This window comes from Leuciscus leuciscus, assembly GCF_965113295.1.
Source record: "Leuciscus leuciscus genome assembly, chromosome: 25".
Taxonomy (NCBI): Eukaryota; Metazoa; Chordata; class Actinopteri; order Cypriniformes; family Leuciscidae; genus Leuciscus; species Leuciscus leuciscus.
The window spans coordinates 19,368,128-19,391,495 of record NC_138724.1 but is presented as its reverse complement, the minus strand read 5'-3'; the positions used below and the strand labels follow the sequence as shown (position 1 = coordinate 19,391,495).

The window sequence follows — 23,368 nt, the reverse complement described above, 5'->3', positions numbered from 1 at the left end:
GTCCAAGTGACTACAGTGGCTCAACCATAAGTTTATCAAGCGACGGTAATACTTTTTGTACGTAAAAAACAAACAAAAATAACGACTTTATTCAACAATTCATTTTCTTCAATGTGGGCCTCTGGTGAGTTCACGTAGTGTAACAGCGCAGTGCTTCTGGGTTGTATACTGTGTTGACAATGTAGTCAACATTGTCTTTACTAACTTTTCTGGCCCAGCAAGTTTCCATAACATAGAAGCCTAAGGAGGAGTGAGACAGCTCTCAGATTTCATCAAAAATATCTTAATTTGTGTTCCGAAGATTAACGAAAGTCTTTTAAAGGGATAGTTTGGCCAAAGTGTCATTCTCAACCAGTGTGTCCACATTTTTTGTCCATACAGTTGAAGTCAATGGGGTCCAAAACAACATTAGTGCCTTTTATTATATGGACAAAACAATAAGCTACATAAAATAAAAAAAATCACAAGTTTGATTCATCCAAAGTTTGGACCGACATGAGAGTGAGTAAATTATGACAGATTTTTCAATTTTGGGTGATGTCACTTTAAAAACATTTATATGCCACATCAAGTGCTTTAAAAAAAATAAAAAAATTCTTTAGGTATTTTCTTTTCCTTCAGTTTCTGTGTTTAAACAGTTGTTCTTGTGGAATGGTGACAGGACTTTTAAATGGCTCTGAAATACAAAATAATTTAAAACGCTATTTAAAAATATTGCCAGCAGATTTTATGAATCTTCTTTGGAATGCCTTTTGTAAAAAGCCTCACGATACTTACATAGCAAATGTATTGTTCAATTTAACTGGAAAGAGGAAAGTTTTATTTGAATGAAATTTGAATCCCAAACCGGATTACTGTGTGATAATGACATGTTATTTCCTAGTAAACATCAAAGATCAAAAAAAAAGTTCACACACTCTTACACGGAAGAGTTCAGCCAGAAATCCACATTCTGTTATTTCACCCTCATGTCATTGCAAACCTACATGTTTTTCTTTCTTTTCTTCCATGAGACACAAAAGAAGAAATTTTGACGATATATACAAAATGGGAACCAAATTTTTCAAGAGTGTAAAGAAAATGTGGATCAGTTTTGGATCAATCAAAACATCATAAAAGTGGTCAATATGAATCAACATCTATATTGCAAGTCTTTTGAAGTCATACAATTGTTTTGTGCGCTAAATTTTTTTTACTCATTTCTCAATTCATTGCAACCTGATCACGGAGTCAGATAGTTAAACTCTACTCCAATTGACTGAATAATTTAGGATTCAAGATCAATTAATTTGTGGAAAAGATGTGGCTCAAAAAAATTATCCGCCACTTCTCTGATGAACTTTCATGACCTACAATGGATGACAAGGAAGTTAAGTGAATACTTCCTTCTGCAGAAAGAAAGTAATGTGTTTGGAACAACATGAGCGTGAGAAAATTAGTGAACCGTCTCGCCATATGAATTTTACGTACATTTTTAAAACAAAGTAAAAAACAGGAAACTATCAACAATATTAAAAAGCAAAATTAAAGCAGACAGCACAACTGTCATTATGATGGTTTTATTAGTCATAATGAGAAGTAAGCCCACCCAAGCCTCAGCAATGGTGGATAAATGTACTTTATTCACATCTCATACATATATTTGCATATATTCATATAAAATACAGAATACAGTAGACTGTCACCCAGACAATGACTGGGCCACAATTCCTTGTTTACTTTTGGCACCCTGACTGGCTTCCTGACTAGCTGTGTTCTGCAGTCTTACAAATATGATGCAGGATCCAATTGCGGCAGTTGGGACGTGCCAAATCTGAAAGAAAAAAAATGGTTCCCTTGTACGTTCCTCAGATCTCAGCATCACAAAACGGAGCAACAGTGTTTTCCGACACTTCGCCAACAGGGCAGTGGTGGGAATTTCACGGGCTGGCTCATATGGTTCATGGTTTGTGATTGAGGGGGTCTTAAGACTGGGCGCGATGCCATATGCACACAAAAAAATCATAAAACATGTAGGAATGTTCCCACTTTTGAAGTTGGTGCAGCATATCTGTCACTATTACTTATCGACTCCTTATCAGGGCACCAACAAAGACGCCAAAAGAAGCGTCATCACCCTGTAAACAGACTGAGAACTCAAAGCATAAAAATGAATCTTGCATGTTTATCATCTGTGACCTCACGCTGTAACATTACCAGCACTGCCCTGAACTACACTGAGACGATCTAAAGCAGTTTACAGAAAATCTCTGATGGAAAAAGTCAATAGTTTTCACTGACATGTCCCATCGAGAGCTTTAAAATGACTCAGATTGTCGGAATAACTGCATGAAAACTGTTAGAACACTACAATGAGAGACGTTTCCATCGCTGCCAATGTTAATACGAGTCTCTGTAAACATCCACCTTAAACGGTACAAGATATTATTTACCAAATGTCAACTTCACATTACATGCTGTATCTTAAAAACTGTCGTGCTCTAACTAAAAAAACAAAGACTGGGCAGACAACAGGTTATTCCCCACAACACAGGATATAGATCATTACAACCAGTTTGAGAAAGCAGGGTATAAAATCAAATCTGATCTCCACTGAGTTTCGTCTCAAAGTCATTAGCACTAGTCTATATGAGTTGTAGCTATCATAAATCAGTATGTACAGATTAAGCGCCAAGACGTCAGATGTCAACATGCATAAATTGATTTCCTACTCAGCAGAAGACCGAAGCCGGAACCGGATTGTGTTATGCTTTTCTTGGAAAGTCATCTGAAATGTCCTCGAGGATTTTTTTTTAATTATATATATATGACTAGTGCAATAACATTATTACATAATTTTTTTCCGTAATAAATATATGGCTGGTTATCCAAAAATAATCTTTACAGGGAGAGCCATGCTATGAAAAGGCACAAAAATTTGAGTAGAAGCATACATTTTTCTATTATAGTTACTTGTTTGTACTGTTAGCGAGATCTTCCGACAGCGTCAAAGGACCAATGAATTTCTGTATTCGAATAAGTTGTTTTTGTTGTTGTTTGTGGTGTACCGTTTTGTTTGACGTAACGCTACTTGAGTTTGTTTTGATCTTAAGTCTGACTGATGCATTTGAATAAATTTGCTTCTGGAATGGCAGGAAAATCTGATTTTTATTCTAAATCAAAATCTACAAGCTATAAAACTCTCATGACCATTGACAAAAGCGGAGTCGTCTATAAAATTAGCAGCCACCAGAATGACTTCAAAAACACTGCAACAGACTTTATAAAAAGCTGTAATGCGGAACTAAGTGCATTAATCGCGGGTGTACTGAAAAGACTTTAATATATGATATATAGCATTAAAAAGTCATTCACGTAACAGCGTCTATCAGATGAGGAGCTATAATGGTACTTACAAGGTTGTAGCTAGTATGAATGTAGGGTTTACTGTACACAAGCGATTAAGGATTGCGAGATATTTTTTAAGGTAGAGATGATTGTGTATTGTTCATCTCATTGGATATTTGATGCCATGCAGGTGTCATGTCATATTCAGAAAATAAATAAATTAAGTCCACACCACCAGTCTATAGTGATAATAAAAACAATTCACAAATTAGATGATACAATCTGAAAATGACTTTACTGATTCAAGCACTCAAAAAAAAAACTGAAAAGGCGTCTATTTGGACGCCCAGACCAAAAGAAAGAGAGAGAACAAGGATTAAGAAAGAAAGAAGGAGATGGACCAGAGCAGCTGGAGGTAGTCGATTCTGCTTTAACTCCTTTTCGATAGCCATCTGCTCTCAAGCAATAATATGGCTGCCCTCCTTCTGAACTGCGGATCCTGCGCTCGAAAAAATGCGCTTGGCTATTTGACATCTCCGGCTGAATCCAATGCCGTGTTGCTTTTGTTCTGTTTTTCATCTAATTCCTCCTGCACAGTCTCCTTGCGGTCTCCGAGAGGAGAAGGAAGTGTTAAAGAGCATGAAGTGTGACTCTCAGAAGTTCTCAGAAGGAGCAACCGTATCTACCCCAATGGGTTCAGCAGTGGTTGATAATAGGGCATCAGTTCTCAAAGAGCAGTTTCAGGCCTGTATGTGTCCTTCACAGCTAGAAGTTCAGTAAGAGAATCTTTCGGAGGTGGTGATTGTTTGTTCCTGTGCCGTCTGAAGCAGTGACTGTAAAATTTGATCCATCAGTAACAGATTGTGTTAAAGTAGGTTAAGTTAATACTATTTTAAGAACTTATTAAATCATTATTCACCTGCGTTGGTTAAGATGGGGCGGGATTTACACTGCCATGATAATATTTAATCTGTTTCTGGAAAAAAAAATCAATCACACAATTGAGTACAAAACTAAATTCCAAAAATGTTTGCCACTTAAGCCACACTTAAAATGTATAAATGTAAGAATGTTTATTTATATATAAATGGATAAAACACTATATAGTGACATGTAATGTGATTTATATTTAGGCAGTGCCCAATCTGAAGTATAACTTAAGTATCCAAATATTTTAAGGGTCAATGAAAGTGTAAAAAACAGCACACTATGCAGATTTGACTGTTGCAAACATTACTTTTCAGATATCTCCACATCTAATGGGGGTACACTGGCTTCCTCTCCTGAGAAAAGGGCAGGACCTTCTTCTGGACTCCGTTCAGTTTCGGGGGCGTTTCTTCTAGATTTAATCTGCACCACAAACGGACAAAAAACAATCCCAATCAGAACATAAAGTGAAAATGCTGTGATCTTGAAGGCTCAGCAGGACATGCCACCGCACGTACCTTCCACACCAACAAAAACACCACTGCGATGAACGGGATGGCGAGGAGCGACATAAGACTGCTCTCCACAACTTTCGGAAGGAATGCCCCTAGAGACAAATTAGACTGGTTTTATTATGGTTTACAAATATGCACTTCTTTAGACAGTGACAGATAGCAAGATAACCTTTGATCCTTACAGAGTACATCTGTATGTTATTAGTAATTGACCTGACTTACATAGTTGGACAGTTTTCTTCAAATAAATCTTAAAGGAATGGATCAAACAAAATAAAATCAAAAATAAAATAAAATAAACAATAAACAATAAAATAGAAATTCTGTCATGATTTACTCAACATCATGTTATCTGTTTCCTCGATAGATAAAATAAAATTTGACCTCATCTCATTGACCTCATGTCATTCCTTGTTTCCTCAATAGATAGTGTCTTCTTTAAACAAATGTTAAAGAAATAGATCACCAAAAATAAAATAAAATAAAATGAAAAATAAAATAAAATGTTTTAATGGTAGGCCTTACACTATGGACTTTTTTTGTTAAAAATTAACTAAATTTAAATAATGAGTCTAAACATTAATCCTTCTTCCAAAACGTGTTTTTTTACTATGCTAAGCCAATTATGGGCCCTATTTTAACGATCTGAAATGCAAGTATCAAACGCGAAACGCAAGTAACTTTGTGGGCGGGTCTTGGGCGCTGTTGCTATTATACTGGCGGGATAAATGACTCTTACGCCCGACGCAAATCTAAAATGGGTTGGTCTGAAGTAGCTTCATTATTCATAGGTGTGGTTTGGGCGTAACGTGAAATAAACCAATCAAACCATGGACACAACAATGATTTCCCTCGTGTGTTAATATTTTTCCTTGTAATAATGTATGATTTGCAAAAATGAAAACTGCTGCTTCTGTGTAGATGAGAGAATCAAAGTGTATGCGCGTTGTGCACACGCTACATTATGGCCAAGCATGCGCCCTCAAAATAGCATTTGAATAACATGCGCAACGCGCCACTGACTTTAGACTAGGTTTTTCCTGGTCAGTGGCGGAATTGTTTTCTAAACCTGCAAAATAGCATCAGGGAACGTTTGCGCCGGAACACGCCTCCTCTTTTCGCTGAACCGCACCCGGGAGCGCAAGTTCATTCCTTAATTTACCGACGTGCCGCATGTATGGTGTGGGAGTGGCATATGTTAGTTGTCACAACAAGTGAGAAAGGTTTACATGGAGCAGCTATATCTCGAACCATTTTAAAGAACGGAGGAGAGACTGCTGTCAAAAAAAGAATGCGACAGAGCTCGTAATAAAACAAGAACCAACACTGGTTGGAGATGCCAAGAACTGAGGGATTGGAAATGAACAGATAATAGCTCTCTAACAGAGTTTATTTTAAAGCATTATCTATTGTGAAGGATCATTTCACTATGGGCTATTGTAGCGCAGTGCTGGAATTTATTTTCAAGGAAGTACCATGTCTATTAATGGGTATAGCTACAGTAATGTCTTCAGCTAGTCAGATTGAGATCCTTTCCATCTAAACTGCTTACATCTCTTAAGCCAGTTGCAATGCAGTTTTGTTTTTTTAACCGCTAGAGAGCCAAAAGTTACAAAGTTTTCCCTTTAAAAAATTATATACGATTTCTGTCATCATTTACTCAACTCCATGTTGTTCCTGGATTCCCTCACAAAACATAAAAACAGCCTTATTCCCTATTCAATTTTATCATTTGGAAAATAGATGTATCTCTTCTTGTGTCCCAGGGAAGAGAGAAAGTCATGTAGGTTTGGAACAACATGAGGATAAGTAAATGTTTTTTTTCTTCATTTCTGGATCAACTATCCCTTGGAAGCGTACAATAGTGATGACTGAAGACATTTATGTGATATCTCACCTTTTTCGGGGTCATCAGGCAAACCGTTACGTTTCTCTAGAGAAAGCCAGAAACAGAGAAGCATTAAAAGTCTCAGATAGAAACCGTTCATTGTTAGATGCTTAAAAAGTCGGACACAATCTCCTTTTCTCTCCGCCCCATGAAAGATCTGATCTGTCCGCTTTTAGAAAGAAAGAGCTTGCGCTTGGGAAGATCTGAAGATTGCTCTGTAATCAACATGGTGACAATTGGACTTCGATTCTGTTCTCCCTTTCATGCCGTTCACTAGGGAGCATCTCTTGGTTTTGAAACTCAGCTGAGACTCTGTCATAATAGGGCTGACAAAAACATGTTGCCTTCTCTTGTTTTGTCCAGCGGCTTCGTTTGAAAAGGCATGGAACACACACACATACACCCACGCACGCACGCAACATGCACAAAATTGCAACCATAGCTGCCACAAGAGATATGATTTAAAAGCGGGTGTTAACATCTAAAACCTCAGTTGCAAATGGGCGGTCTTCCACAAACGACATTCTGCAGTTTCTCAATAGCTTCATTAAAAAGTGACACAGACAACATGGTGTCCATGCCTTCATACAAAGGCCTTAAAGACTGGTTATAACATGCGCCTCACCATTTGTACTATGTTGCACTGACGTTGTCGACACCGTTGTAGTTGTCGTTACTGTTGTTTTTGTGGACGTCGTGGGACATGGCGGGGGCTCGCAATCCTCTGCCTCTCTCGACGAATTGGCAGTGTTGAAAAAGTCCTCCACATATTCAAAATACTTTGCCGTAAGCCACATCTCCTCTAGATAATGACACTCGAATTCTAGCATTGAATCCTCCTAAAGGTACAGAAAAAAATTGTTGATTTACGTTTTAAAAAAAAAAAAAAAAAAAAAATTGGTTTTAAAGATATAGAAATAAATTCTAGAAATAGAAATTTAAATAGTAATATAAACAATAAAACAAATTATTCACAAAATTATTCATTTTACAAAAGTTGGTCATTGGTTACCAATTTTTTTTTTTTTTTTGGTTGCATTTTATTTTATAGTACAGAAAGTACTGGGTAATATAACTACATGGATTATACACCTAATTAAGGTTAGGTTTAGGGGTTGGTTCAGGGTTAGTACCAAGTTATTGCCCAGTTATTTTAATTACTATAATAAGCACATAGTATGTACATGGGGAACAGAACTGTAAAATAAAGTGCTACCAAATTTTTTTGGGAAACTATTGCTGAAAAGACAAATATATCAAAATAATAAAACATACAAGAAATTTCACCGATATACAAAATTGCTGAATGAAAAACAGTTGTTTATTGTTATCACTTGGTTAAGGTAACTTACCAAGCCATGTCCAATGTGATACCGCATCTCTTGCAGTATTTGGACAAAAGTGCCTATATTATCTTTATTGGAGGATATGTTCCCAAACTTCTGCGCCAGGCCTTTTAAGCTCACCTCCAAGTGAAATACATTTAGCTTCACCCAGCACATACCACTCTTGAAAAAAAAATGAAAGACATTACTTCATTATCAGCCTGCTCGCTTTTATTGCTGTGAATGATTCAATGAAGATTGAATAACAACAACTCACCACTTCTTTAGGTATATAACGTACTGTAATCTTGTAGTCTTTTGGAATATTCTGTTTCTAATGGGAGAGAAATAAATCATAAAAAGCCAATTCTAAGTGCCAAAGACTACACTGCACATGGTCATTTGATCATCAATAAAGATGCAAAACGGAAAATTTACTATTAAGTAACCACAAAATAAACAAGGAATTACTGTAATTTGCTTTATAACCTTGGCTTAAGTACAGAAATGAAAACCACCAACATATGTCACATATTTACTTTAAAAGATAAAAATTTTAATCTCAGGTCATCAACCTTTCAGCAAATGGCACGCCAGTGATTTGGCATCATAAATATTTTGCTAAAGGAAAAAGAATACCATTAAACAACTCACAAGTTCTAACATAGCGATAAACTCAATAATACTTTCAACAGGCCAATGATTTTTGATGTTTCTAAAGAGGCTGTCTGCAGAAAAGCATTTTTTTTTCATGTATACGACTCCATTATCATACTTTGAACCATATGTCTGCAGCTTTCATTCCAACACACATGAAATAAATTTCAGCTCTTTTCCCTTGAGCATCGATAAATCAGCCTTTGCTGTTGTCTTTCAAAAAATAAGCTCAAAAAAAAAGAAAAAAAGAAAAAACACGGCACTGGAGAGATAAGAATGTCCAAGCTCTTACCAACAAAGAAATTTTCCTGATGTCATCTGTAATGGGATTTCCTATTTCACTGGAATAGGCAGCAACTGTAATGTACAGCAATAAATGGACACAGGTGCATATCCAAATCTGAAAAAACAAGAATTAAAAGATCAGTCTGAGACTAATAGATCATATCTGAAATCTTTTAATAATACAGATCTGTGTCCTAATTTATAATCTCATTGTTTAGAGGAGTGTTAGGCAAAACGGAAAATGTTTACACTGCTATTTTAAGAATATCCGGGTCAGGTTCACTAGAATAAATGAACGTTTTTGTCTAGCAAACTCTCCTTCCCTTCCGCCGCTATAAAGCTGGTTGTCCCATGGTGGCTTAGAGCTTAAAGCTTTTGCTCTACTCTTTCCAGACCTGCGATTTGAGCTTGTTGCATAACAAGAGGCAGATTTGCTCTTAACCCTGATTACAAGTGTGATCCCAGACAAACAATGCATGAGCCTTGTCAGGAGAAACGGGCCAGTAAAAGAAAGAGTTTCAGCTTTGCTCTGAGAGGGAGCCGACAGAGGTGAAGAGCCGAATCATTAGAGGACAGGCTGTCAGGCTGCGAGATGCTATGTAATGTATGTAATTGCACAATTACAAAATTGATGCTCTGCAATTACGTATTTTAGAAAATGAGTTTGGTTTTGGGATCACGTGACCTGATCGAATGCATTTCTCAGAAGGCATTTGCATTTAAAAAAAGTTCAAAAACAGCTAGAGCACAATGCAGGGGTCTTGTGTAAAGTGGATGAATCAAAAATGACCATATTTACTTTCTTAATTCATGTTTCTTGTCTTATTGTGAATGAGTCATGCTATTCCAAAGTTAATTTTTACATTAACATGCAATCATTTTCCTCTGAAACAACTTTCCTTTTTTACTGACATCACTAAGGCTGTGCAGGGTATTGGATAATGTTAACCAATTTAGCCAAACTAGCATTCCATTAAGCTGTTGTTTTAGCGAAGTAACATTTTATTAGTCTTTTATTTAAGCAAGCAGTATTCTATTTTTGTTTTTTTAGCAAACTATCATTCAATTTAGCCTTTTTTTAACAAACTAGCTTCTATTTGTCTTTTCTTTTCTTTTTTTTGCAAACTAGCATTCTATTTAGCCTTTGGTTCATCAAACTAACATTGTATTTAGCCATTGTTTTAGCAAACATTCGATTTGACTTTTTTTGTAGCAAACTAGCATTCCATTTAGCCATTGTTTTAACAAACTAGCATTCAATTTAGCCATTTTTTAAATTGCAAACTAGCAATTAGTCTTTTTTATTTCGCGAACTAGCATTCTATTTAGCCTTTGGTTTATCAAACTAACATTGTATTTAGCCATTGTTTTAGCAAACATTCGATTTGACTTTTTTTGTAGCAAACTAGCATTCCATTTAGCCATTGTTTTAACAAACTAGCATTCAATTTAGCCATTTTTTTAATAGCAAACTAGCAATTAGTCTTTTTTATTTCGCGAACTAGCATTCTATTTAGCCTTTGGTTTATCAAACTAACATTGTATTTAGCCATTGTTAACTTTAGACAAAGATTCTATTTGTCTTTTGTTAGCAAACTAGGATTCCACTTAGCTATTGTTTTAACAAACTAGCATTCTATTGGTCTTTTTATAGCAAAAAAACTAGCATTGTATTTAGTAGTTGTTTAATTAAACTAACATTCCATTTAGGCATTAATTTAACAAACTAGCATTCTATTTAGCTGTTGTTTTAACAAACTAGCATTATATTTGTCTTATTTATAGCAAAAGAATAGCATTCTATTAAGCCATTGTTTTATCAAACTAGCATTTCATTGTCTTTTTTTAACAAACTAGCTTATGTTTAATCAAACTAGCATTCTATTTAGCCTTTTTTAAGAAAACTAGCATTTTATTTAGTAACAGTTTTAGCAAACTAACATTTTAATTAGCTGGTGTTTTACGTAAACGTACGTAATGTATACTTTTCATTGTTCAAAATAAAATAAAATAAAATCCACCTCTACACTTTTTCTCATTAGATATCCGGATTCCTTCCTGATTGCAAATTAAAGTATATTAAATATAAGAACATTTTGATAAACTAGTCTACCTCTCTAACACTAGATAACAAGTTTAAACTAGGCCTATCTCCAATTCCATGCTACCAGTTTTTTCTTGAAGAGCATGTTTGGAAGGTCTCAGCTGTTGACATGAAAAGTAAATAAGTCCTACCTACAGTCATAAGGAAGAACCTTGTTTCATCACCGATTACATCATGGCATCAATGATTTCACATTAAATTGACATACATTGATACTGTTAGGCAGGTCATGGGCTTTTTAAGCAAATCTACAAATTTATAAGATAAAAACGATGCAATAATCGTAAGTTTCTATTCAAAGACAAAAATATATCTCCTTTCCAACTAACTCTCCTAAAATGTTCTACCTGGTTAAATAGGGCATGTTTATTTGCATCGAACTATAAATAAGACTAACCATATGTAAATGCTTAGGTCTTGCTTTGAATTATTGGACTGCAAACCAAGTAAACAAAGCTAGTACACAGCATCTGGAACTTAGTACGCACTCGAACAAGCAGTTTATCCGTAGCAAGTCTTTCAGACGGCATCATCGGAGACTGTAAAGGGCTCTTGCGTGTCGTGAACCAGATGAGGAGGATTTGTTGAAATTTGGTGACTGAAGCAACATATGGAAGCCCAGATGTTTTATTGGTTAAATCATCCAATATTTGACTTCCTCCAAGATTTTAAAGAGCCTTCATTGAAAGAACTACGATTTCAGCAAGTACTTTGGACACAACAACAAATCCTCCTCTGTCTCCCATTTAAATGCGAACCATTCAAACTCACTTGTGATCAAATTCAACGCTGACTGTCATAAATCAATATAGTGCAAGCAAAGTGAACCGCTGACAGGATCAACTGAACAACATATAAATATAACAGATACAAATTATTCCAAGATAAAACAAAATTCATTACAAAGAGCTCTGTATATAAAGAAAAATTATTTGATCCAAAATAGGGTTATTCTACTCTATAAGTAGCTTATTGACAAAATAAAAGTATTAGGCCTATTTCTCACAATGTGACTCTATTTATCCCAGTTGCAAATTAGTTTCTCATAATTGTAATATTATAACTCACAATGTGACTTTGGATTGTGAATTTCCCCTCAATTACTTTATATCCAACAACGTGACTTTATATCTCACAAATTAATTGCGACTTTGTTTCTTGTAATTGTGTGACGTTATTTCACAATGTGACTCTTTTGCAACTTTTTTTCTTTATAATTGCAAAAGTATACAACATGACTTTATATCTCAATTGAATTTTTGTTTTTCATTAAAGTTACAATTGAGTTACAATAAAGTTACAATTGCAAGATGTAGTCACATTGTGAAATCGGACACTATATTGCAATTGCATTTTCCCCCTCATAATAGATAAGTCATATCCTGCAATGTGACTGCAATGTGACTCACAAGTGCGCATTTCTTTTAAACTCTTGGTCTAAATAAACAGGCTTTTGATAGGATATAGTACAGACCCCTGAATGATAAAAAAAAAAAAAAAACATCTTGAAAGTGTTAGCTACAACACATTAAATGAAAGAGGTGACTTTCACTTAGCTGGACAAAGGAGAACAATATCTCATTATGGCTGACCATGAGCTGATATAAACACCGGGGCAGTGACAAAAAAAGAGAGCAACAACTCAACCCTTCCTTTTGAACATCATGTCATAGTAACTCTGTCGGCTAGAGAATAAGATAATCACCAGAGTCATGCTGACCAGACACTTTGATCGCAAGGGTTTATTAACTTTGCAAGCTCCCCAGACGTACAAGCTCATTCTGAACAATGTACCATTCACTACATAATCTTATTAGTGAGAACAGAGCCCTGTGTAACACATGGTGCCCAGAAAAATGTCTAGTCACCATCTATCTTCCTTCTTTTCATCTTTTCACAGTCATTACTTATATATCTCATGGTGTACATCAGTCTAACACTTCAAAACAAGCAGAATCCCAATGACTGATATCAGCTAGCTGCATATTAGCAATGCCACAAATGCTAACAATTCATGCTACAAGGAAAAAGATGAAAGATTTTGAACATACAGTCTCTTAATTTTGATTAAAAAAGTGACCAGAAGTGAGTCCGGAAGACAGCTTTGTAAAACCATGTGATCAACTTACGCAGGCCAGGATAGCAAGAGGACAAACATCAGTGGCCGGAAAACTAGCATAATCGTTTCAGCCTCTGTTGAATAGTCAGCGACCAGTATCCACTCAAAAACTACACAAATCAAATTTGCTTCAACAAATTGCACTCAGACTGCCTGTGTCCATTCAGGTGCACTTTACAAACCTCTGGCTAACTGAATAAACACTAGCTAAAGATGCTATCACATGTCCCAAAGAATATATGTGCTTTCTCATGTTGCCAAGACAGAAGAATGTCAAATTCTTCCTCACCACCCATGACTCTACACTTCTGTGCTTCGTATTTATTGTTTTGTCAATGGGGTTAGTCAGTTAAGTCAAAGTCATTGGGTGCTGCTAAACATCTTAAACCAAATGAAACAATTGGAAAAGACATAGTGGATTTACACTAGCTGGGGCAGCATCAATTACACTGTCCCCTTATGAGTGTTTAAATAGAGGGCAGCAGGCCACAGGAGTCCAATGAAATGTGATCTGCCTATTTGATAGCTAATTTAGAGGGACTCTATGACTGGGTGGGAGCAAAAATAACAATAGCCTGGGCAATAGCCTGTCCTGGAGGGAGGAGGCCTTGTTCAGGAACTAACCAAGAAAAGTAGTTATGCTAATGGAACCCACCCAAAGCTTTGAGGAGAACACTGAGAAAATCAGTTCTAAGAGAAAAGAAATGCAACGATATTAACGTGAAATTACTTTTTATTTGAGCCATGAAATGACGCTGGCATGGCATTGAAAAGCTACTTGGGGTATACCAATTTCTGCTGTAAAACAACAGACAAATGGAACACATAATACAGAAATAATAAAAAAAATGATGAGGATCATATTATATGCTCGGAGTTTAATTTTCTTGACATTCAGTTTACAAAGTGTGCCAATGAAAGCAAGAGATTTATTTGCCGGTCCAGTGATTTCATTTCTATCATTGGGTTCAATTCACTTTAAAGAGTCCATTATACAATTAAGCTCTTTCCAAACACGGATGAAGTTTCACCCTTTATTGTAAATGGCCATCCGCTATTGAAAACCTTTTTATTTGGACTAGGCTTAACCAGTGTCAAAGCCAGGTAAATATAAGGACTAAAAGGATATGGAAACAAAGTAAATAGGTGAACAGCCTTCATGGAATGGCTTTAATGATGTTGGCGATAATGCTCCATTAAATTTTGGTTCAACCCACAACACAAATGGTAATTTCTTATTTTAAACCACATATTTATGTATTAACTTATTAATGTGCCAATTTTTTTTTTTTGTCTGAACACTGACTCTGCTCATTGTGTGTTTGGGTTAGTGGTTAATTTAGTGCCTAGTAGACTTCTGCTTCTTACTTTACACTATATAAAAACCTTCCCTTCATCAGTGATGTTTACAGTCGAATCATCTGATATGACAAAATCAGATTTACGGTCCATAAACTTTCTTAAACGTAGACACAACAACACAGTATCGTTCATCTACAGCCCAATCAAAATGACTTCACTGCATCACAAAAACATTTCCAGCAAAATCCAGAAAATCTGTTCTTACCAAGATCCTTCCACCATATACCCCAAAATGCCCATCAATAATAACTCTTTATTAAACATTGTCTTCATATGTTATAGTGCTATTGCTGCAGTTTAAAAAAACAACAACATTATGCTATATACGTTACAGTGATTTTAGGGAGGAAAATGGCTTATGGCTTTAGTAGACTACAACAATCATTTAAAATAATTATTCAATAAATGGTTATCTACAACATTTGATTTGAAGTAAAAGTATTTAAATTATGGGAAAAGACAACGATAATATGAGAGCCAATTTATGAGAGAATTGATGGACAACACATCCTATAAAGCACTGCAAATAATGCAGGCCATCTGTGTGTTTTTAAATATATTTTCAGAACACATTACCTATGTATTTATTGCAGTAATGCTGCAACATCCCATATTAACTAACATATGGTAGACTTATTACTTATAACATATTACTAAGACTTTTGCACAGTAACAGGACCTTCCAGGGATTTGCAAACTAAATGTGCTTTTTTTTTAAAGTTGAAATTACTAAATAAAAAAAAGTACTTATGACTTATACACAAGCATATGCCATTGCTTAAAAAAAAATCTTGTGGTTCGTGCTAGCCGTGTCTTAAAAGATTTGTTGTCATTAAAACCAGTTTTAAAGATTATGAATGGAAACTGGTATGCTATGCTATACAACATAAGTTACGCCAACAATACTGAATAGCTCATTTCATTTGCAATGAGGTGCTAATATACCTTTTTCCATGTCTAATTTCAGAGGTTAAACACACAAATCACATTTGTACATATAATACAGTCCATACTCAAGAATGTCAACAGTCAAAATACCTGCACATTTCAAAATTTTTCTACAATGGAGTCTTCCAGGAAGAAGCACTGGTGTATGTGCGCTTCATGTGGACGTGTGAAGAACATACCAGACAGAAATCTGGTATTAGTTACTCAAGAGAAGGAAATTCAATAATGCAAAATTCCCAATCTTCACCTCCTTCAAGATTGCTAGTTTTCGATGCATGGCATACTTCCTCATAGTCACATTGCAAACTGTCACTTGCTTTTGCCTTTGGGCTTGACACATGATCGAAGGTGTTTGCTTTCATGCTAGATGTTGCTTTCATGCTAGATGTTGCACATAATTGTGCATAAGTTTTGGCAAAGGGGCCGATGTATGTCAAGGGTGATGGAAAAAAAAATGAGTTCAAGGATTATCCACATTCTAGGTTAGGTTTTTAACTGCAGCCACAGAATACTGTATACTGAAACGGAGCTGCACACACTTTCCCCATACACCGAATTCTTTCTAATAGAATAACCACAAGATGAAATGTCTCAATCTTGATCAGAAATCAAAACTGTCACGTGTACAGTATGAGAGCGCTTCCCTGTGATTATGTTTGCCAATGATTAACTTTATTTTGTGTAATAATGTTACAGGTGATAATGGCAACAAGAAAGCAATGATATTCAAATATAGTGGAACACTCTTAAAAATAAAGTTTCTAAAGGGGGGTTTCGCAGCGATGCCAAAGAACCAACATTTTGGTTTCCCTTAAAGAACCTTGAAGGTTCCTTGAAATAACCTTTTTTTTTGAAGAAGAAGATTTTAATAATCTAAACCTTTTTCCACTATAATGAACATTTTGTGCAATGGAAAGGATCCATGGATGCTAAGCGTTCTTCAATAATTTTTTTTTTTTTTACTTTATTTTTACGAGTGCAGATGAAAACTGCTGAAGTTGAAATTAAGTATATGGTAGGCTAAGTGTTTTATTGAAGCAAGTGAATGTTCCAACATTTCATGCCAATGTATCATCTTAAAACTGCCTTACTCCCAGATAGAGGTAATGCAAATTCAAAGCATGGCAAAGGAGCAAGGAGAATGACTTCTGTCAGCTCTTCATACATCACTATAGATTAAGACGCCTTGATGTGAGAGTAGAAATATCCTTTACAGCATGGCAAATGTTTTTCAGGTGAATGCTCATAATGTACAGTAGGCTAAATAAAAGACAAGCGCAAAGCTTGACATAGTTCACTTCAAAGAAAGGAGGGAAAGCGTTGATGCTGGTAGACATGATGCATTTCGACTAAATATCCCCCAGTCAATGAAAACCATTTCCACTGGCTTTAGTTCTCGTTGTACAACATGTCTAAGATAGCGATCAACGTATCAGGAAAATCTAGTTTTCACAAAATATGTTAATGTATAGCACTTGTGTAGGCCTATGTCTAAAGGTCGTTCCGTTTGATCATTGTTATTTTGCTCTTATCTCCGTTTTCGAGGACTTTATATCTATCGCTCATTTTGTCATGTTTTAATTGTCATATTATTCAGATAAGCTACATCGTCAAGAGGACACCACATATTGTCGAGGACATAATATAGCAAACTGAACGTCAATAAAAAGCTGATTAATTTTTTTCAGGGCGAACGTTTGATAAGATCGCACCATTGTAAAACAGTTTATCCCAATGAAATCGAAAACTTAAGCTTATTTCCTGCCTTAAATGTTTCAAACAATTTGAAGGTGATCATTTAATTGCACTTTCGACCATTTGCTCAAACTCTGAAAATTCATAGGCTATTGAGTAGAAATTACTAAATAGATTGTGGCAATTAAATGCGGACTTAAAATTCGATGCAAGAAAGTCTGACAAGACGAAGACTATCGCTTTAATGTGTTGTAATATAAACATGCTATTGTGTTCATTTACATTTCCTCCAGTTATCTTCTGCAGACAGCGCAGTTTTGCAAGCGCAACGGACCGAAAAACAAATGCAAATCACATGTGATTCACGCTAAATTACTCGCGTTAAAGCAAAAGCCGTTCACTTACGTTTGACTTCTTCATATGGAACGAGAGGAGTAACTCCAATGTCAGCGAAACCCTATTTTATCTTACTTCGGCGGGCAGGGAAAGGGTTTTCTTCATCCCAAAGGTACATATCCAAAATCATCATAAAGTAGAATCCAAGTCGGGAGGGAAAGAAAGTCACCTAAATTTGCGTAATGATGGTAAGTATCCAGGTAGACGCTTCATACCGCACGATGGAGAACGGAAGGCTGCGGAAAGAATCAAGAGTTTTTTTCCCAAGAGCAAAGCCTTTTTATCGTGTGACTTCTGCGCACTCCCGCCCACCCCAGTTTCTCTCGGTCGTCTACTGCCCTGGGTCTCACTCAATCGATTTCACAATCACCATACAAACGTCCAGTTGAGATTTATTTAAACGGAGATGTTTTCCTGCTAATTTTCACAGGATGGGGTCACTTGTTTATGGCTCGTCGTGACAGCAATTAGTTTTGTAGCTAGTCTCTGGCGCTGGAGTGATTTAGCCCTGAGGCGTAATAGAAATGTGGTTTTTGGTATCTTTCTGGAAAACGTTCCATCACGGGAGCGTTTTTACGGCATCTTATTCCTGTGCTTGCGATATATCAAAAGAACGTCTTAACCTAGACGATGAAGAGCAAAACAATCGGCTAAATTAGATTTTGTAATGGAAAATGTAAGAAATGTATTCAAAGTTTGAATAAAAAACACCATTCAAAGTTTCGCCAACGGAAAATTGAGTGTAAACTAGCAGCGAAGTGATTTTGTTGGTTTCATACTGCACTATTTGAAGTTTATGTGCAAATCTCATGTGCTCAAATCACACGTGTTTCACTTGTCTGTGTTATAAATGGTCAAATGTGACAGACGTGTGCTAACACTGAGGTAAACAGTGACATCTACAGCAGTAGTACAGTATTCTGGCTAAAACTAACTGTTTTAAAAATAAAAAAATTAAACTAACCCCATTCCTAAGTCTTCTTTAATTTATTTTTTTAAAAGTTATTTTAAAGTTATTTGAAGGCTAATATTTCCTGTAATTAGAGGCAAAGCTTAGCCTATTAGTTGAACTTGATATACATTTAAAATATAAGGGTCATTATACAGAAACGTCCACTTTTGGTATGGCAAGATGTCTTAAAATTGATTTCTTTTTCTAACATTTAAACTTAGACCACATTATTAGATTACCCTTTGACTTTGATTGAATACACATAAATGCCAGCTTGATTTTTATCATAACCCATAATTATTATAATATACTTCATCACAAAATGAATTCTACCTGCGGTGTAGCAAATACTCTGAAAAAAAAACAAAAAAACTGTCACTTTTCTAATGTGAATCTCAGCTCAGGGCTCTAGATAGATAGACAGACGAGGAGGTGACAGCTTATCCACTAACCCATCTTACCCCATCCTGCCCTACCACACAATGAGAGCACCCCGAATGCTTTATTTGAATTGTATTCTCTAAACTTAAAATAATAAAATTTAATAGCTGAACATTCAAGATGACATACATACAGTGGGCAACTTTTAAATATAGGCTACTGTTAATACACTTTACTAGAATAATATAGCAAACATAAAACACTGGCTTCGCTTGATATCTGGTGTACAGTCTACTGTAAAGTTTCAATGTGGATTGCAAGTTCAGAATGTAACACCTTCAATTCATAATTCATAAATGATTTGTCAATATAGATACAAAAGTGCCCCATAAATAACTTCACCTAAGACATTTGTATTATTATTATTATGTCTCACTTGTTTCATGGATGTGTCAGTGGAAGAACCACCTCTTGTTAAGTAGGCACAATTGTATGTTGCTATATATTTAAAAAGGCCATATCTTGTCAACCATAACCATAAACCATATCTTTATCATTATTTGTGTTTAGTATTAGTGCAGGCATCTCCACAATATCATATTTACAGTATTATTTGCACATAAGAATAATATTCAATCAGTTTTTTTTTCCAGCACATTTTAAGAGGACATTTACTGAAAACTACTTTGTTTACAAAAATCTCCATTTCCGTTTTCATTCCTGTGGGATATTCTTCAAAGCTTGTCTGATGAACCAAAAGGGATGGAGCTTTGCAAATTGGCCAATTATGTTTTGTTTATTACTTAAAAAATAAATTGGTCAGTTAACCCAAGATGGATCAACTTAACCTTCGACATCATGGTTTGGGGCAAGCTGCTACTGGACATATATGGCCCTGTGTTAAAGATGCCACATAAATATTCATTTTAGAAAAAAAGTTGTTTCAGTTGAGCAAAACAAAACTGGCACATCTTACCCCACTCTCCTCTATTGCAGGGCAACATTTCTCTGCGTTTATTTGTTGCGTTTCTTACAGAACAGTGTTCAGTGTCGACCTTTAACTAATCTCTTGCACTCTTTCTCCAATAAGTGTTGTTTTATGGGTATGTCCGCTCTATGAACTAATGCACTGTCATTCCTCTGATAATGATTTCATCTATTATTACAGCTTTTTCCTCTTTCTCCTGCTTTCACCAGGTTGTCACAAGTTTCACTTCTTTTCCCCTTGTGCATCTGTGCATGAGTGATAACTTAATGGTCTTTTATTTTCTGTTGCCTGTTTTTCTTGATATTGATGTGTAACTTAAAGGTCCCATGACATGCTACTTTTTGTAGGCTTTAATATAGTCCTTAGTGGTCCTTAGTACTGTATCTGAAATCTCTTTCCAAAAATTCAGCCTCGGTGCAGAATTATAGCCACTACAAGCCAGTCCCAGAATGAGCTTACTTCAGACGGGCCGTTTCGGTGTCTGTAGCTTTAAATACTAATGAGGAGGAGAAAGGCGGCGCAAGGTGGAGGGTGGGTGTGGCCTTGACCATCTTGTGCAACGGTACCATGCATGTTTGTTTATGTTGGATATATTGCAATGGCACGAAGACATGCAGTCGTTCAAGCATTTCCGTTTGACCTAGAATCTGATCCAGATGGAGAAGCAACGGATGAAGAAGTTGCAACTCAGCGGCTCCAGCAGGACGTTTCCGAATGGTTAGTTTAAAATATTATGTCTGGATACGGTACTTTATTCGGATGGTTTACAGTTATCATCACGTAGCTAACGCTAACCTACTGTTGCCTTTTCATGAGAGATCTGTAACGTCTGTAATTTATCTTATTACAATTACATCAAACTCTGCGATCTTGAAATGCGGATATCGCGCGCGCCATATAACCAACAGGAAAACGGTTATCCAAATAACAAAGAAATGTACAACACTCGCGTTACAGTATGTGTAACTTGATGCTGTCTACCTTTACATTAGCGCAAGTAACTGCATAGCTGCATAGCTAATGTGACAGCCACATTCTACGTGTAAGAAGCTAGGTAACCATAAACAGTAAAGCAACACACTTGTATATAATTTGTTGACTTAACGTTACTTGTCCGACGTTCAGCAAGCCCAGCTCTGTATTGACCATTCGATGTTCATTTGTACATCCAATTATTGAGCAATTATTATGCTTCGCTCGCTCAAAAGCCATGATATCTCTCGTGGACAAACTAAAATCGCGCGCGCGCGTTCTACTTCCTAGCTCATTTTCTCATGGGCGAGAAATATTCTCTGGGCGAGCAAAGCAGAGAAAGGGGAGGTAACATTTCTCCTTATGACGTCATAAGGAGGAGATTCAAGTGCTGTTTTCCAGTCCACTTTTAGACACGCACTCAAAGCACTTCCCCTCGGGGGAATCCCCGCCGCCATTTTGAAGTGCGTTCCACTTCGTGAAGTGGACGAAGGAAGTTTAGATGGACAGACCCTCGTTCCCTCGATTTTGACCGAGGGAGCAAGTCTACTTCATATGTACACTTCAGGCACCTATATGTTACACAATGCAGTACGATTGTGACGTCACCACAGATCTCGTCTAATCACCACCACAACAAACAACTCTATGATATGTTAATTAAACATTTTTTTAATTGAAAACAACCCAAACACCATATACATTTGGATGCTGCATTAAACAAATTCTTAAAGGGAAAACAAATGTAAATAATAAATCAACTACATAGCTGATTCCAAGTGATCAAGGACTTAGGACGTTCCAATTCAGCCCATTGCAGTTTCCGCCAGTAGTGGGCACTCGCAATGACGTACATCCGAGTGAACGAGACGGAGGGAAGTTAGCAAGTGAAGGGCATGACAATTTTGGACTGGAACGCAGCCATAATCAGCCCGGTTGAGCTTCCATTTTCTCAAAGGCAGAGAAAAATAGCAAAAGCTCGATTTACACCGATTAAATTTTTTAGAAACTTGGGGACCATATACAGGCTAGGGGAACTCATATTAATGTTAAAAAAAACGCAGAAAGTGGAAATTTCATGTCATGGGACCTTTAAGATCAGACAGAGGGCTAATTTTTCACTTCCATGACAGACACTAATTTAATCAAGCCGCTGAAATCTTTCAATTTCATTTCCCTCTACACTCAATATGCATCACTTCATCACTTGTCCCTCAAGAGCTCACGCATTACCAAGAAAACACAGGGGCTTTCAGACTCTTCAGAGACTTATTTTAACCCTCCAGGCTTATGATGACTGTCTATTCAAAAATGTGTGTTCCCCATCAGCCCTTGCTGAGCCCCTAGAACCTGTGAAGGGAATTTTTCAGAGATTAAGAGGACATGTTTGTTGTAGGGTCAGAAAAATTGCAGAAAACAGTTACAGTCTGTTTGTTACAGAATACTAGACCTATATTCTGTAACAAATGTATTATATATATATATATATATATATATATATATATACACACACACAATTACATATATACAATTATATATTTATAAAATAAATAAAATATATTTAATATATTTCGATATTTTAATAATTAAAGATAAATATTATGAATAGTAGATAAATATGTAAAATATATAAAAATGATTTATATATATAAATATATGTATATAAAGTGTATATAGGCCTACTGTAAAAAAAAAAAAAATTTTAAATGTATTTTATTCCTGTGTATGCAAAGCTGAATTTTCAGCATCATTACTCCAGTCTTCAGTGTGACTTGAATGAAATTATATTTAAAAATATATTCAAATAGAAAACAGTTATTTTAAATTGTAATATTATTTCACAACATTACTGTTTTTGTTTGTATTTTTAATCAAATAAATGCAGCCTTGGTGAGCACACGAGACTTCTTTTAAAAACATTAAACAACTTACCGAGCCCAAACTTTTGAACGGCAGTGTGTATATATATATATATATATATTTTTTTTAAGATATGTATCACAAATATTTAACCAAGTATTTTTGGTGATAAATGCTGCCACTATTATATGAGACCAAAGCCTCTCTTAAGCTACTGCATGTTCCCAGTAATACATCAGATTGTACTGCTATAAGCAATACCACATGTTGGGGGGCTTGAGCAGGGTGTTCCCAAAGAGGAGGAGAGCGCAGAAAGACAAGAGTTGGTATGCACAGCATAGCTAGCAGAACACAAGTGTAATTTGAACAAGGTCTAAATGTGCTCCCCGTCAATAAGAGAGATATTTCATTAAAAATGATTTACTGGAGCCCACCCAAATAACTATCCATCTTCAATAGTCTGCTCCCAGGGCATTTGCAATGTCATTTGGTGCACTGTTTCAGCTTAAAATATTGGGTCAAGAACTGAAATTCTTATATACGAGGCTTAACAAACGTCAGAACAACATTCCTTATTCAAGTCAAGAAATACAAGAGAAAAATCCAGACAACGGCAACATTGTCACCTCCTAGAATATTTCCCCTCATCTTTCCTTGAAAAAGTGGT

At 35.9% G+C, this 23,368-nt stretch overlaps 1 protein-coding gene across 1 annotated transcript; it reads right to left on the bottom strand.

The window, feature by feature from the left end:
- Positions 1–1,543: 1,543 nt before the first annotated feature.
- Positions 1,544–17,968, bottom strand: kitlga (kit ligand a). The gene is made up of 10 exons (XM_082159434.1): positions 17,558–17,968; positions 8,932–9,039; positions 8,260–8,316; positions 8,010–8,165; positions 7,283–7,496; positions 6,667–6,702; positions 4,773–4,861; positions 4,565–4,677; positions 4,247–4,303; positions 1,544–4,160 (listed from the first exon to the last, which is right to left on the bottom strand). The coding sequence occupies exons 1-9, from the start codon at positions 17,570–17,572 to the stop codon at positions 4,273–4,275; spliced, it is 819 nt and encodes a 272-aa protein (XP_082015560.1). The 5' UTR covers positions 17,573–17,968; the 3' UTR covers positions 1,544–4,160; positions 4,247–4,272.
- Positions 17,969–23,368: the final 5,400 nt, after the last annotated feature.

Coding starts and splice junctions, on each gene's coding strand:
- kitlga (XM_082159434.1), bottom strand. Junction 6,703..7,282: donor AGTGCAACATAGTACAAATG/GTGAGGCGCATG, acceptor GGCTTTCTCTAG/AGAAACGTAACGGTTTGCCT. Junction 4,862..6,666: donor GCCTGATGACCCCGAAAAAG/GTGAGATATCAC, acceptor ATTTGTCTCTAG/GGGCATTCCTTCCGAAAGTT.